The sequence below is a fragment of the Aristolochia californica genome, unplaced genomic scaffold (genome assembly GCF_029961685.1).
Source record: "Aristolochia californica isolate CCGP_79_NKW_82.1479 unplaced genomic scaffold, dmAriCali1.0.hap1 SCAF_6, whole genome shotgun sequence".
Classification (NCBI taxonomy): Eukaryota; Viridiplantae; Streptophyta; class Magnoliopsida; order Piperales; family Aristolochiaceae; genus Aristolochia; species Aristolochia californica.
In genome coordinates, this window is record NW_027182257.1 from 41,172,815 (window position 1) to 41,188,892 (window position 16,078).

General features: G+C 38.9%; 2 protein-coding genes and 1 long non-coding RNA gene across 5 annotated transcripts; 2 read left to right on the forward strand and 1 right to left on the reverse strand.

The window, feature by feature from the left end:
• Window positions 1–244: 244 nt before the first annotated feature.
• LOC137934029 (uncharacterized) lies at window positions 245–10,112 on the forward strand. Of its 2 annotated transcripts, none has more exons than XM_068778215.1 (6): window positions 245–558; window positions 1,918–2,215; window positions 7,226–7,384; window positions 7,505–7,800; window positions 9,560–9,762; window positions 9,846–10,112. In XM_068778215.1, exons 1-5 carry the CDS (start codon window positions 358–360, stop codon window positions 9,755–9,757), a joined length of 1,152 nt encoding a protein of 383 aa, XP_068634316.1. In that variant the 5' UTR covers window positions 245–357; the 3' UTR covers window positions 9,758–9,762; window positions 9,846–10,112. The 2 variants fall into 2 exon arrangements, with proteins under 2 accessions (XP_068634316.1, XP_068634317.1); XM_068778216.1 differs by having other exon boundaries at window positions 9,560–9,679.
• Window positions 10,113–10,381: 269 nt separating this feature from the next.
• On the reverse strand, window positions 10,382–13,874 carry LOC137934028 (DNA excision repair protein ERCC-1). 2 transcript variants are annotated; one of them, XM_068778212.1, is made up of 9 exons: window positions 13,596–13,874; window positions 13,301–13,442; window positions 12,990–13,093; window positions 12,710–12,809; window positions 12,533–12,609; window positions 11,968–12,067; window positions 11,796–11,867; window positions 11,261–11,329; window positions 10,382–11,110 (listed from the first exon to the last, which is right to left on the reverse strand). In XM_068778212.1, exons 1-9 carry the CDS (start codon window positions 13,805–13,807, stop codon window positions 10,829–10,831), a joined length of 1,158 nt encoding a protein of 385 aa, XP_068634313.1. In that variant the 5' UTR covers window positions 13,808–13,874; the 3' UTR covers window positions 10,382–10,828. The 2 variants fall into 2 exon arrangements, with proteins under 2 accessions (XP_068634313.1, XP_068634314.1); XM_068778213.1 differs by having other exon boundaries at window positions 10,871–11,037.
• Window positions 13,875–14,087: 213 nt separating this feature from the next.
• Window positions 14,088–16,068, forward strand: LOC137967181 (uncharacterized). The gene is made up of 3 exons (XR_011116504.1): window positions 14,088–14,471; window positions 15,490–15,830; window positions 15,962–16,068. It is a non-coding gene; the product is annotated as an uncharacterized lncRNA (long non-coding RNA).
• The last annotated feature ends 10 nt before the right edge of the window (window positions 16,069–16,078 follow it).

Consider the following 16,078-nt stretch of genomic DNA (forward strand, 5'->3'; position numbering starts at 1 on the left):
CTGAATTTGAAATTCATAAATTAAATTTATTATATGTAATAAGCCTGCGTCCGAGTTTTAACTCGAGTCAGACTCCAAACTAAATTGAACCCAGCGTTTTTTCAAGTGAGTTCAAGCGACTTACAAATCGCATTGGCTCAGGGCCACCCCTACTCGTCCCCTGGTTTGCTTCTATCGTACGACAACGTCCACATATATACGTCCCCTTACGCATAAAGAGTTTCCCTTTCTCCTCCAACCGTACCGTTTTTCCTCAGGGGGAGCTTTTTATGCAGGTTCTGAGACTTATCTTTTCCGGACCGGTGTCTCTTCTGTCGAAACCACGGCCGGAGGGAATAGAGATATAAGGAAGCGACCATGCGCGACTCTCACATTCAGACGCAGTTCCTGAAAGAACTGGTGAGTTGCGCCGTGGGCGCCGTCTTCAGCATAGCGGTGCTATGGTTCGGTATGCGCCAGTTGGACCCTAATCGGACCGCCGCTAAAAAATCCCAGGAGCTGAGGAAGGATATTGCCAAGCGGTTGGGACGCCCTTTGATACAAACTAATTCTTACGAGGTCCGCTCTCCCCTTTTCTCAGCTTGTAGAATTTTTCATGTTTGTTGCAGTGACTCTATGTTGTTTCCTTTAATTAATTCTGTCTGCTTGACGCGCTCTGCAGACTTGTACCTCGAAATGGGTTTTGTTCCTTATCTTTTCGGTTTGCTCTGCTCACGCTTTTGGGTTCTAACTTCTAATAAATGACAAGTTTTCCGTTTCGCCACTGCATTTTATTATAAACATACAAGAAGACTGATGAATAATTTCATTTGTTATACAAAAAGAGTCAAATTTATAATACATAAACTCAAACTCGTTATCAGATCTAAATACATGAAATGAAGCACCAAGTTAACTTTTTATTTCTTTGTAAAAAATTAGAAATACATTAAACACTTTGAATTTCTCAAGTGGGAGATAGACCCTTGTGAACTTACTAAAATCATCAATAAATGAAACAAAATTTTGATAATTAAAAATACTAGGTACTCGATAAGGGCCTCATACATTTGAATGGACCTACTTCAAATAAACGTGTACTTCTATGACTCTAACTGGATGGGAATGATGCTTGACAGTGCTTCCCTAGCTATCACGATTCACTTTGGAATGATATTTATTTTTGCTTTAATTTTATTTTCCTTTTTTAATAGCTTATACATCTTCATTAAAAAGATATTATTTATCTTAACATTTAGATGTAATATGGTAGCCTTGGGGAAATATTAGTATTTGGTGTTTGGTGTTTGGCTGGGACTTCATGTGATTTTTGGGTTCAAGAAGAAGAGTTCGTCGGCTGTTTAGCTTAGGATATTTTCTGATGTTGAGTGCTGACAAGGATCTCAGAACCTCGGCTGAATGTTTTATAACTGGTTTTTATATCTAATCTGTGTTTTGCCTCATTTACAGTTCTGTAGTTTCTTTCTAGTTTTCTTTTAAATTCTAGTTTATTCTTGTGAAGATTATATACTTGTAATATTTCTGCCCTATGGAAAGTAAATGTAGTAGGAAATGTGCTTCTGTTTTTCAAGCACCATTGTGCTGATTAATTGTGTTTCTCATATTCTTTTACCTGTATGTGGAGTTCTTTCATCATGGAGACCACTAATATAACTGTTTCAGACCCTAAATCCTTGGATTATAACAGGGTTGCATCCATTGCCAAACAAAGCAGTGGAGCCCTAGAATTCACTTGAACACAGCAATCATTTGTTGTTGTTTTTGTTCTTTTTTTGTGTGCAGAGAATGTTTAGTTTGCTTAATTTATATTATTTTCATTAGCAGAAGTATGCTCCATGCAATTGTTTCTGTTCTGTTATTTATTTATTTTTAATGCAGAACTGTTTCTGTTCTTACTGAGTTGTAACTACTCTACAGGATGTAATAGCATGTGATGTTATAAATCCTGATCACATTGATGTGGAGTTTGATTCTATTGGTGGTTTGGAAGCTGTGAAGCAAGCCTTGATTGAACTTGTTATCCTTCCTCTAAAGAGACCAGAACTCTTTGCTGGGAAGCTTCTTAGTCCCCAGAAAGGAGTATTGTTGTATGGTCCTCCTGGAACTGGAAAAACCATGCTAGCCAAGGCTATCGCAAAAGAATCAGGGGCAGTCTTTATTAATGTCCGTGTTTCTAATTTGATGAGTAAATGGTTCGGTGATGCACAAAAGCTTGGTAAGCAATGGTTGCCTTGTACAATTCATTGGTCCTTTTTTCTTCCCCCTTTTTAATTGGTGATTTATTAACTAATTTGGTGAGCAAGAATGTAGAAAGGTTTATTTCTGCATTTCCCTGATAATTGTGTGTTTACATGTAATTTTCTTGTTCCAGCTGTTCTAGAAAGAACTATTATTTGATGCATCAGTATAATTTGTCTGGTTCCTTTTCAAGTGTTCAAAAGAATTCCATTTCTTGCTTGAAATGGTTATTGCTTCTTTTTATTTAGATAATATCTTAGTGAATGCTAATCACAATTTATTGGTGGATAAATATTTGGGAAACTGATTTTAAGTATGAAGGTGTTTGACTGTCATTGCCAAAATTGAGATCAATTTCACGAAATTCTAGATATGTTCAAATCTCTACCCTCATCCTTTATGGCAAGAAGAAGCAAAGAGGAGAGGAGTGACAAACAGAGTAGAGGAAAATAATGGCGACGAAGACACGATGTAGAGGAAAGAGTAAAGGTTACTGGACTCAGGGACCGATGGAGCAATGATGGACGATGCAGGGATAACAATACCAACACCCTGAACTAAGGAAACAGACCCATTAGCTAAATTTACTTGTTTTATATGTGATGAATCTTTCAAGTTAGAAAACAAGGATGACATACTTGACATGTGAGCAGTAGCTTCAGAATCGATAACCCAAGTAGGAGAAGAGTACACATGAAGGGCAAACATACCTGAATAGCCAAAGTAGTAGTAGTAGTAGGAGCATGAACCAACTGATAACTGAGTTAGATGCTGCATAATCTATTGTTGTTGTACATCATTAGCTCAATTGAGGGGATAGAAGCAACAACCTCTGAGATTATTCCACTAGTCTCATGGTTGGTAGAGTTTGCCCATGCAGGTTTTCCAAATTTTATCCAACGCCTATTAGAGTAATGGTTATTTTGTCTACAATGGACACACTTCCTCTCGGACTTGCCATCACCTCTACCTAGACCTCTACCTCTACCTTGCCCAGAACCTGTCTGACCTCAAGATGAGTCTATTGGGCAAGGACTAGGGCCCAAAGTATTAATTGCAGCAACATCTGTAACCTTACCTCCTTTTTCTTCTTTGGATACCAAAGTTGTTTCTACCCTCGCAATTCTGTTGAAAGTAGTGGATAATGAAGGTACCTCTTCTGAAGCTAAGATCTATGCCTTAATGCTGTCAAACTTCCCACCTAGGCCATCAAGAAACTTTGCTACCAATAATTGGTTTTGTTGTTTTCTCAATCCCTACTCATTTGTAGTGAATGGATGATATACATTAATTTCCTGCCAGAGTCCCACAAATGCATTGTAATATTGTGTAACAGTCTTGTTATCCCTTTTTAAACCAAAGAAATTGGTGTACAATTCATAAACTCTGGATAAATTGCTCTCTTGAGCATACAGATACTCCAAAGAAACCCACATAGCCTTTGTTGTTTCACAATGCATCACTTGATTCCTTAATGTTGAATCCATATCGTTGACAATCCAAGTCATAACTTGGTTGTCTTCGGCTTCCCAATCATCAGTCGTTGGGATTAGAGGATCATCTTTGATGTACTTTGTCTTCTTTCCCGTAAAGAACATTTTCACTGACCTGGCCCAGTTAAGATAATTCGGTCCTGTTAACTTCTCAGATGTCATAAACACTACATCTTTGCCATTAGATCCACCCATATTGCTAGATGGTACATAGACTTCACCCAAATCAGCCATAAAGTAAGTATAAAGTCACCAAAAATATTCAATTTCAATATCCAACTACTTTTTCAAATTCCAAGATGTGTTTCCCACTTCTTAAAAATTAGGGTTATAGCAGGGATGAGATGTGTGCAAGTGATATATGCTTAAATCAACACCATATATCAAATAGATAGAAAATCCTTCAAGAATAAGCCACAATTAGGGCCGATGTCAGCTTGCAAACTGATGATGCAAACACAGATCTAGGGATAGGGATAGTTGATGCACATCCTAAGATCTCTCAAAAAAGAGTCTCTTTTGGGCAATCAAAGCATGAATAACCCTTTAAAGGATGATAGAACCAGTAACCCTAAGGTTATGGCAGAAGAAAAGAGAGAAAAATTGAATTTTTACCAACTAGTCTCCGAGGAGATTTGAAAAACCTTGATTTTGTGAAGATGTCTAGATAAAGAGAAGGTTTTCTGGCTAAGTATGAAAAAAGGAGAGAGATTACTGCTCTGATACCATGTGAAAAGTATTAAAAATCTAGAGAAAGAGAGAGAAGAGAGAGAAAAGAGGCAAAAGCGCTGAATGAGCTGCATTGGGGGTTGTGTACGACCCCCAATACTGTTTATTATGTATTGTCGTAAATTACAGAAATAACAAAAAATGCCCCTCATACATAGAAAACACTTATTCCCTTATAACTCCCATTCTACTCTTCCTATGAATATAAAAATTTGTACACTGGCTAAATCAAACATGCTGAATAAGATAGTGCCATAATATAAAATATCTGATTGTGTCAAATGACCAAAATACCCTTGAGCTGATTGTCTCACACAATCTTTATCAGTGGCGGCGCTTGTGGATATTTCAGTGGCTCTAGGGGGCTTAGACAAGGTGACCCTATCTCTCCCTTACTTTTGAACATTGTCGCTGAAGGCCTCACAAGCCACTTCCGGCGCACTATGGAGATGGGTTGGTTTAACCCAGTCTTTATGGATGGTTCTCTTGACATTCCCATGGTACAGTTCACTGATGACATGGTTATTTTCAGCAAAGGGGCATTAGAGCAGGTTGGATGTGATGTGTTTAAGCTCTTCTCCATATATTTGAAATCATTTCTGGGCTGAAGATAATTGGCATAAAACATGGTTATATGGCTTCAACATGGATTGTGCCACTTTGAATACTCTTATCTCTCGCCTTGGTTGCTGCCTTGGTGTTCTTCTTGGAAAATATCTTGGTCTTCCTCTCTTTGTGGTAAGAGTTGATCATGCTCTCTTTGAACCCAGTCATTGAGAAGCTCACCAGACGTTTATCTACTTGGAAAGGAAAGCTTATTTGAAAAGCGGGTCGGCTTGCCCTTCTCAAATCCTACCTCTTCGGTATTCCCTCCTACTTCCTTTCATTTCTGCATCACCCGGCAGCTTGGTCAAAATCATTGAAAGAATCAGGAAATGTGTCCTCTGGAAGGGTGCCTTGGGGAATTTTAAGCATCACTTGGTTAAATGGAATTCTATTTGCTTGCCTAAGCTGTGCAGGGGTTTGGGAATCAGGAACATCAGCCTCACTAACCGTACTCATCTCACCAAGTGGTGCTGGAAGCTGAATGCCTACCTGCATCTGCCTTGGGTGAAGTTTGTGAAGAAGAAATTGGGTCATCCTTGCAGTTTTTGGCATATAGGGGAGGATGTCTCGCATCAGCTTTCTGTAGCTTGGCGCTATATCTCTGAGAATTTTGAATTTGTGGCTCAGAATTCACTTCTTCATTCTGGGGATGGAACCAGAGTTTATTTGTGGTTGGATAAATGGTGTCTCCACAAGCCCCTGAAGGTGGCTTCCCACGTCTCTTCCAGCTTACTTGTCAGCAAGACGCCTTTACCAGAAATTACATTGCTAACGACAGTCTGCAAACTATTGATTTGTCTCTCCATTTCCTTCTGACTGATGATGAAGCTTTGAAATTCAGCAATCTCATCTCACTCCTTAATGCCTTTTATATCAAGCATTCCAGAAATGATAGATCATTTGGTGCACTGACCTGGACGGCTCCTTCACGGTGGCATCTTGTTACAGTCAAATATTGGCAACCAGCAACATCTCTTATCTTACTGCCTCAGCTTGGTCTCTCTCAGCCCTCCCAAAATTAAATTCTTTCTTTGGAGCCCTCTGCACAACAAGATTCTAACCAGGCCAAATCTTATCTGCCAGGGCTCCCCTCTGTCTAGTGTGGCCTGCCCCTTTATTCCTTGGGGTCTTTGGCTTGAACAAAATCAAAGAATTTTCAATCAAACATATTCCCCTTGGTGTTCGCTTGCTGCTCGTATCTTTAATCACATCATTGCTTGACTCTTGTCTCTTGATACTTTGAAGAAATCCCTTGTGTTTGCCTTAGAAACAATTGGGCTCAAGTTGCTTTTCTCTCTCAACCAGCTAAAGTTCCACCTATGATTGCATGGACCCCTCCTGATGTTGGTTATATCAAACTTAATTTTGATGGCTCCTCCATTGGTAATCCCTTCGGGTTTTGGTGGCCTTTTTAGAGATGCTGTGAGAGAAATCCTTGTTACCTCACAATGACTTAAGATTTTTACTCTAAAAAAAAGAAATCCTTGATACCTATGCTGGCCCTCTTGGTACTTTTGATTCCAGTTATACTGCATTACTTGCCCTTAAGAATGGTTAGAAAATATTCCAGAGCAAGTTTAATTGTCTGATGTTGAAGGTGACTCAAGTAACGTCATTTCTTGGTACTCCGGCACCAAGGAACCCCCTTGGTGGTGTTGGTCTACCTTTTTTGACATTCAATATCTCTCTTTGGGCATGTTTATAATTGGACTGACGTCCATAGATTTGCTTATTGTATTGCTGATTTCCTTGGTAAGGAGAGGGTTTCTCGCCAGTTACTCATGTTTTGCCTTCGGGCCTTTTAATGAAAGCACCCTAAGGGAAAAACAAAAAGAAAAAAAGTATGGGGGTGTTTAATATCAATGGTTGAGCTAGAATGTCAGATGCTGCAAAGTTTGGGCATGGCAGGTTGTTGTGTGAGTAAAATTAAAGGTTTGAACTCATGGTAAGTATATTTTGTGTTTGAATATGATCGGGGACCAATGTGTAAGAAAGTAATGAATTTCCTTGCTTTTTGTATTTTTTTTCCTCTTCAAATGAATCTGTCAACAGAAGTAACTTGTTCCATTGTGTCTGATTTGGTGATGGTGTGGGGGTACTATATTATATGTGTGCACTTCCCTGACACTTATTCACGATTTTTTCTTCTGTTTTTGCAGTCGCTGCTTTGTTTAGTTTGGCTTACAAACTGCAACCTGCTATCATATTTATTGATGAAGTTGATAGTTTCTTGGGACAGCGCCGTAATACAGAAAATGAGGCAATGGTCAATATGAAGACAGAGTTCATGGCGTTGTGGGATGGTTTTACGACTGATAGTGAGTTCTAAATTGATTTTTTTTTTTTGGTTTCTGCTTTTTTTAATCCACTCTCAACCATTTTTACTAACATTCTAAATTAAAAAGATCTTACTCTTTAGTCCACTCTTTATTACTTAGGAAATGCGCAGGTAATGGTCCTTGCTGCAACTAACCGTCCTGCTGAACTAGATGAGGCAATATTGCGGCGTCTACCTCAAACATTTGAAATTGGTATACCTGATCAGGATGAGAGAGTCAAGATACTTCAAGTGATTTTGAAAGGCGAAAAAGTAGAAGAGGAAATTGATATCAGTCATATAGCTAGACTATCTGAGGGTTTCACCGGTTCCGACCTGTTTGAGCTCTGCAAGCAAGCAGCTTACTTTCCCATCAGGGACCTATTAAATGCTGAGAGACGAGGCCAAGCATCTAAAGTAAGTAAATTTTACAATTTTTTATCTTCTGTTCATGAGGAAGCCTATTTTAGCTGATTAGCCCCTTCTACTGTTTTACGTGTCCTATTATAATAATGGTGCCATTCCTGTTTAAGAATTGGGTGAGATAATCCATAGTTTTTTTTTATTAAATCAAATAGATATCAATAAAAGGCATTATGTATCTAATCACTTAGTGTGAGCGTAATATAGCAGTTTCATCCCCACCTAAGATGGTATAGTTGTTTTTTTTTAGTTTGTGTAATGGATGGATGACTTATTTCCGGAAGAGATGTTGCTCAAATAAGTTATATGTCCCATTAATGCCTACAGACTTGGATAAGTTTATTTTTATATTCATTGTTTTTTCCTTTTTTGAAGATCTTATTGGTTATTAAATCAACTTTGCTGTTTATGATCACATGTTGGCAATCATGCAAGATAACTGAGTTTCAGGGAAAAAAGTAAGATAGCTGAATATCTCAGAACTGGTAATTGGATTACAGGATAAATATATGATAAGGGAAACAGGTAATGGAATAACCCTTTCATGTTATGGAATGACCCTATCTGGAACAGCTGTTTGTACTTTCTCCTCTTTTTATTTTCTAAATTTAGTTTTTCCTTCCCCAACCTTCATCTTTCTCCTAGGTCCTTGTGCAAAAAATATGGTTCAACTGCACACGTATTGGTATGTATGTGACTTCCCAAAAAAATTATTAACACGACTCCAAATCTGCCTCTCTTCCTTCACAAAAGGAGGAGATAGTGCTGGCCTCATTTACCTGGCCTTGACTGAATGGAGATAGCTACAAAATATTTACTCAGTTAAATGGGAAATGGACTCAAGTATGGTGATGGGTGGATAAGGGCATTTTTTTTTTTTTTTTTTACCTTGGAGATTAGGCTCCATATTTGATGAAGTTTCAGATCTTTCCTCAAGTTGGCAAATTACTTGGAGGCATGTTCCTAGGTTGGCAAGTTCTCTCTCTGACCAGCTAGCTAAGGAGGGGGTTTCAAGGAGATCTCAAGCAAAGCTCTCAATATTAGCGAAAAGAAAAAAAGGAAACAGACTAGTACCACACTTATACTGTCATCCAGCTATGTTTGGCTGTACAAAAACCGTGGTTGGGGGGTTTGTTGATATTTTATTAAAGGACTGCAACTGGCAAGAAATAGACGACTGTGAACCACATGGATGGAAGAGGTAACCAATGACTTGAGGGAGGCCAATCAGGCAAATGAACTAGCAAATGATAGGCAGAGTCGTGGATCATTCACGTGGCCATCATTGTCCTTGTCAGGGGCCTGATGATGCTTGAAAGAAATGAACCTTCTTCATCATTGTCCTTGTCAGGGGCCTGATGATGCTTGAAAGAAATGAACCTTCTTTTTATTCTTTATTATTTTTAACTTATAATTTTCTGTGCTGAACCAAATGAACCATATGCATCCTGCTTTGTTTGTTTTCTTGAAATAGAATGATTTCCTCTTTTGCGTCTCTCTCTCCCTCTCTATCTCTCGTGCACTTTGATGGTTAGAAAAAAATAACAGAGTTACAGGTGCTGAACTTTGCATTTTTTTCCTGCTTTGGAGCACATGCAAAGATTTGTTGTAAAAAGAGCACCTTTTGCCAAGTCTTGGGAACACTGGTTTGCACAAAGAAGTTGCTTACTTGAATGTTTACATCACACACTTTTTACATGTTCTCCAAGCTATTAATGGATTGACCCTAAAGACATTTATTGGCTGTTTGCAGGGACCAAGGGGTCTAAGACAGAGCGACTTGGAGGCAGCTTTTTCGACCTCTAAAAAGGCCAAAGCTGCAGGTGCATATAGACACATGTCCCAAACAGGCCCAGGGCAGGATGATTATCAGGTCCAGATTGCTCTCTCAGAGCTCTCTAAGCTTTTTTCTCAGGGAGTCGATAATCAGCCTGAAACTCATGAATCTTGAGACAGGTTTTCCTCTATTTTGATTGCATTTCACATGGGTATCCTACTGTATCAAGGACTTAAAACGTGTGCTCAATATCTACTTACAGGGCTCCTAACATTTGTTGAAGTAGCTGATTGCTAAGCCGCTACCGCCACTCTCACAGGCCATACGAGCAAAGCAGCTGCAGTTTTGCTGCTTTTGAAGGAATTGTGAGGCGTGTACAACTAAGCGAATTCTTCCTGTGTTATTTACAGTGTTGAAAACATCTAAGCGAAAGACTACGAGAATGGATTTCAGATAAGAATTCTTTTTCTGAATTAGGTGTAATGCTTTAATCATCTTTTAAATATATTGTTTGAAAATTGCTCCCGCACTGGAAATCCAATGAACATGAAGGAGCATTATCAACTTAAAAAAATTGTTTTTCTTACGAATCGCGGAAACTATACTACATCTACGTTGACGTTTCAATATTTTTAGGAAAGGTTTGGGATGATCATATCCTATTTTTATGTCCAACGGAAATGTCACTTGTTTGTGACCCCTGTAAATTGTCTTTCCTGAATGTTGAACAAAGTTTAAAATGATGATCTCAGGCGAACCCTGAGTTTGAGAAATCTAAATACTTTGTATACAGCAAGGGATATGTGAAGAACTTTCAAGCTAGATTTTAGTAACTTGTATGACTATAAAGAGATCTGTTTCAAATCGACAGAATTCTGAACGACATGGAACTGCTTGTTAGACTAATATAACCTTGTTTGAAGTTTGTGGAATACATTAGTGATACAGAGGGTGAATAGAACATGTATGAACTTCAGGAATTCTGAACTACTAAAGATATCCATATTTTGAAAAAACCATCCAATTAAGAGGGGATAGCCAGGGAATTCTGTCTTCTGCCTGGACTATTCCTGTTGAAAGGAAACAGAGTTACTGATTTAATGGCAACTTCTCTGTGGCTGCTGGAGACTAAGTTGGTTCCATTTCTACTAACCCATCAATACCCATTTAACGATCTACTAAGGAGTTCCAGTCAGATCCCCTTTTGACCTTACAGCTGGTTAACGGGCTGGTTGTTAAGACTTCTCAGTCAGTTCTTCCATGATCGTCCTCACCTTCTTTGAACCTTGGATTATCTCTATCCTGTTTGTGCTTTTTCTGTGAATATTTCGCATAAGCAGCTTCAAGGGCTGATTTCACTGACATACTTGGCTCTTCCCCTGGTTTGGTTATAACAGTCTCTTCCTCTTTCCCCACTTCCACAGCATCATCCTCCTTCCCCTGCTGGGAAGTTTCTGTCATTGGGGTAGGTCGGCTAGACACAACTCGCTTGAATGGTTCATGAAATGTATCATACAACCGTTTTACCTACAATACATTAGATCCCTGCATTAAAAGTGGCTTATCCTACAGAACAAGTAAACAGAACATGAAGTTTGTTCCAGGAAACAGAATTAAAGAGAAATGCATGTGCAGTAATTGTGGAAACAAGATATCAAAGAAAAAAACACAAAGTACCTTGCGATCACCTATCCCAGGGCAGCATGCTAGGTCATCCATTGACGCATCCATAATATTAGCAAGAGACTGCATTGCACACAGATAAACGGAGCATCGGTATATCAAATGTAAATACGGAGAAATTCAACATGCATTGGTGCATAGTCAAAACAGTATAAAATTAGAGAAAGCTAAACTGACACCAGAAAATAGAGATGAGATGAACAGATGGTATCCACTCTGATATAAGAAAGAAAGTTTAAGAAAATTGATCCCCATCATATGAGACCTGGGAGTGGGGCTTGGACAATGGTCATTCTAAACCATTTCTATGAAATTAGTTACACCAACAATATGTTTTCTTGGATATGACTTTCTGCTAAGAAAATTTAATATGTCACGAATGCTCCTGTTCAAACTTGACAACAATTTAAGCCACACAATCAATATGTCAATTCAGCCCAACACCCAATCTGGAAGCATAAGTACTAGAAACAAAAATTCTTTTTAAATGAGTAATTCAAAAAATAAAAATAAAGATGCATTGACTTACTCCAAAAGCAGAACCAAGAGTAACTACATCACTCTTATTAACATGGCGGACAGATGTAAGCGCGTGGTTCAGCTTCACAAGAATGAAGAAACAGGAGTACAACAATTTAGTCAACCATGGCCAAATGTCTAGCATTGCATACATCATGAAGCCTCTAACCAACAATACATACCCGTGACATATAGTCTGTGTCCATGCGCTCCCTTATAATGTCAGCAGACTTATTTTCATATACTTTAATTGTCTCCAAGTAACGCCCACATTCCTCCAAACTGAAAGAACCAAAATGCCATCATTAGAGAAACATGAGTGTTTGCTTATGAATGACCAAGAAAACCCTTACCTACAGGTTCCATTGAGCACCCAAATAGGAACTTGAACAGGTTATTTTGATATGCAAATAACAAGTTCTTAACATGTTAGGATCTTGTGAAGTGCTCACTTTCCAGGATTTCTAATCAATCAGGTTACTGATCTCTCCACATGCATTATGTACCATCCATTTAGAAGGCCTTTTAATTTAACAGGTTAGTGACTGTTCTGGTTGCAGTGAACTGCAAAAAAATTGTTCAATTTGGGAGGGGTTCTGCTGCACCATAGTCAAACAAACTCTCATGGTTCCAAAATAAAATAGTTTGTGGTAAGAACATTATATGTTCTAAACAAGAGAACATTATACTGTAGAAAAGATCCTCTGAACATTATATGCTTTCAGATATCAAATGAAATGGAATTACCTCCACCCACATAAAAGGGTACAATCATGAAGTAGAGCTGTTCTTGTAACCTCAAGTAAAGGCTTAACTACATCCTCCTGAAATAAAATCCAAAAAAGTAACTTCAGAGTAACACTATAATCAGTTAAAAAATGTATCTAGTAGATACTTCCACACAAATTAGGAGATTTAACTTACAACATCAACATGGCACAGAACAACACGGAGCTTAAAATTCTTCTGTAATTCTTTTATGCGATAATATAAGTAATCTGGGTGAAGAAGATGGTACCGTAGGCTGCATTCAACACCAACTCAAATAACAATCAATCCGGGTAAGAGACAAATGCATAAACCCTCAGCAACATAAAGAAAAATGTTAATGGAGGTTTTAACTAGATATAGAACCACAAGCCGCGATAAAGAACTAAGAGATACTAATACCCTCAAAATTTTCAGAGCAACAATACTGCAATACCTCAAGTACACAGCACAAGAACTTTGCCCCAGTATGTAGTCAGAAACAACATCGGCGAACATCCACTTCACATTTCTTATATGCTTAAGCAGCGGATTCCCTTTCTGCTTCAAAGGAGAGTAAACTCGGTAGCTAGTGGTTGTGGGTGTCTAATGGGAAAATATCAAGAACAAAAATATAAAAAAAATAAAAACTGAAAACTTGTCACTGTGCTTTTGTAGCCAATCGTTCAACGTGAGTCAGCAATGAAAACCCTTCAAAGTATGAGAATTTAAAGCTTAAATATATGGGAAAATGCAAAGATCAGTTACCTGCCTATGGCTAACAAGGATTGAAGTACGACTTTGAAGAGAGGAATAAGGCGACTGTGCCAAAGAAGAAGCAGAGGCAGCAGCAGAAGTAGAAGTAGAAGCAGAAGCAGAACCAAGAGCGGATGAAGAAACCTCAACCTGCCTGAAAGGTAAATCCCACAACATTAAATTCAATTTCGTGACTAAATAAAATTCTATTTCCCTCTTTTATTTCATCAATCGACAAATTTCCCATATGTTTTCGAAGGCAATGGCATGATTTTAAATGTCTCCAACAAGAATGAACTGGGCTCACCTCAAGGAACTCTCCGGCCTGGGAGGATTAGACTCCGAATGGGTCTCGCTGGCTTTAATGCCGGACAAGGCTTCAGAGAAAGAAGAAGATGGACGGAAGAGAGAGGGTGGAGGATTGGATAGTGAACTGTCGAAAACTTCATCGTAGGTTGGGATCTTGATAAAGCTCCTTTTGCGATTCTCGGACTCGTTTTGCCGCTGCTGTTCATCCATCCGCCACAAGCGCTGTTTTCTTCTTCGTCGCGGTGATTTCAGAAACCAAAGCACCCGGTTTTAGGAATCTCACTTGCAGCCTCGCATGATGTCAATTGCCCCGACTGTCAAATCCAAGTTTGGTCCCAATCGATCTCGTGATATGGATCCGACTCCATATACAATTATCCGGATCTCTATCGGACCGGAACTCGCTCGCTTTCGGGGGCTTTCGATATTTTAATATGCATTTTATCTTCAACGGCTATTTATGTTTATTAATCTAAGGACTAGACCAGGAGACGCCATGTCTGCGACAGATTTTCTTTCCTACCGAGCTACTAGTTCCGAACATTTTCTGACAAAGACAACTGAAATTCAACAAATACCGAGCGCAGTTTCTGAGACGAAGCTTCTAAATCACGTTCCTTTATCATTATTCGGTTTTTGCGCGTTGCGCAATCAAGAGGAGATCCGAAGAGAGAGAGACGCCTAAAATGAAGGACCTTCTCTCTGGTATGGTCGATAAATGAGTGGAAGAGAACAGAGTTTTGTTCGATGGGTTAGACAGGCTACGCAGAGGTTTGAAAGGGCGAGGAAGGCGCTTTTGGAGATCGAGAGGCAGGAAAAGGAAGCTGAGCAGTTGAGGAGTTACGTTCGAATACTTGAAAGTAGAGAATCTGAGGTCCGTCGATATTTATCTTTTATTTTTTCATTTTCGTGATCAGTAGTATGATGGTAACTTGCTGTCTAGCCCTTTTCATCAAACTAGTGCGTATGAATTGCTTGCTCGAGGATAAGTAGTGAATTTTCAACTTTCTTCAGATGATGTGAGTGGGTTTAAATTCATATGCTTGAATGTAGATATCTACTATTTCTAAAATATACTTCCTTCGGAGCACTTTCAATTGCCAACCAGAGTGACGTTTGACAAACGGCCTAAAAATATCGGAGACTAAAGTTAACAAGAAAAAAGCCCAAGTGAACTTCTCAAGCTCCTGGATTGTGCTCAAATCATTTGGAATTTGCTGCCTTTCAAAGTGTCCTAACACACAGCGGCCAAGGCAAGAGTGATTACTTGGGAGGGCCCAGGTTTACACTTTGTAAGAGCCATCAAGGAGTATTGTCAATGCAGGAATTGATATTCGTGAGAAACTAAAAAGTACTAGAAGTTTTTAGACCAAGACTGGAACTTTATAGTGCTGGAGAAGTGTATAGGCTCTTATGAACCCAGATTGTGGAGGTGAATGCTGGGCAATGAAGCAATTCAGTTGCCAGCATCGCAAAATACCTTTTATATATACCCATTCCATGCATTAGACCAATTTTTGAACCTTAAGATGTTAAATTTTATTTCAGTGTAAGTCATGCTCATAAAAATCATCTCAAAGATTTGCTCAACCATGTGGAGTCTGGTCAGAAAATCCTCCTCCTCGTTCTGCTTGATCCTTTGATGCAACCTGCCTTCTTCAAGTTTTTTTAATGCACCTATTCGCCTTCCTCAATTTCAACCTGGTCCCTCAAATGGAGAAAACTCTGTACCACTAGATTTCTGCAGGACATGCCAAGACCGTCTCAAATGACTCCCTTATCTTTGTCATCTATTTTTAACAACCTTCTTACTACTCATACATGCTAGATTAAAACTTTGGTGTACTTACTGTATTTCTTTAATTCTTCTGAATGCCAATGAGAACATTTAGAAGCAAGAGGTATGGTTGAAGAAGCTGAGCTCACACTCTAATCAAACATGTCCAACATCAGTGCCGCAGCTGCTTTGAAGACAATGAAGTTTAGGGACTGACAAACAGCTAGAGAGATTTGAATCTGTAAAAGCAGCAGCAGTTTCTGCTATAGTTGGAACACTCGCTGGGACCTTACTTTTGTTATCTGAAGTGCCCACAGGGGCTTAACTGTTTCTTCATTTAGGAGTCATACTTGTTAGTTGTGCTCTGTTTGGGGTTACCTTTCGGTAATAAGAAGACATCTGGACAATATTCAGCTTAAGACTGGAACCCTTCCACAGCTTTGGGTCTTATTAAAGGTATTTTTGGATTCTAATGTCGCAACACTATGTAGTATTTCCATTTCCGTTGTGCCGCTGGAGTTTCTGTGGCTTCATAATTGTGATATAATCAAGTTAAAAAAATGACTTGTGTTCAACACCCTGGGCAGGATGAATTGGAGGCAAAAACCTCTCTGGAACTCAGTAGTGGGAGCTTTTTGGCACATGTTCTTGATGGTGCATCATATGCGTCTCAGAGTCTTCTGATCTTTCTTTTTGCAGCTATT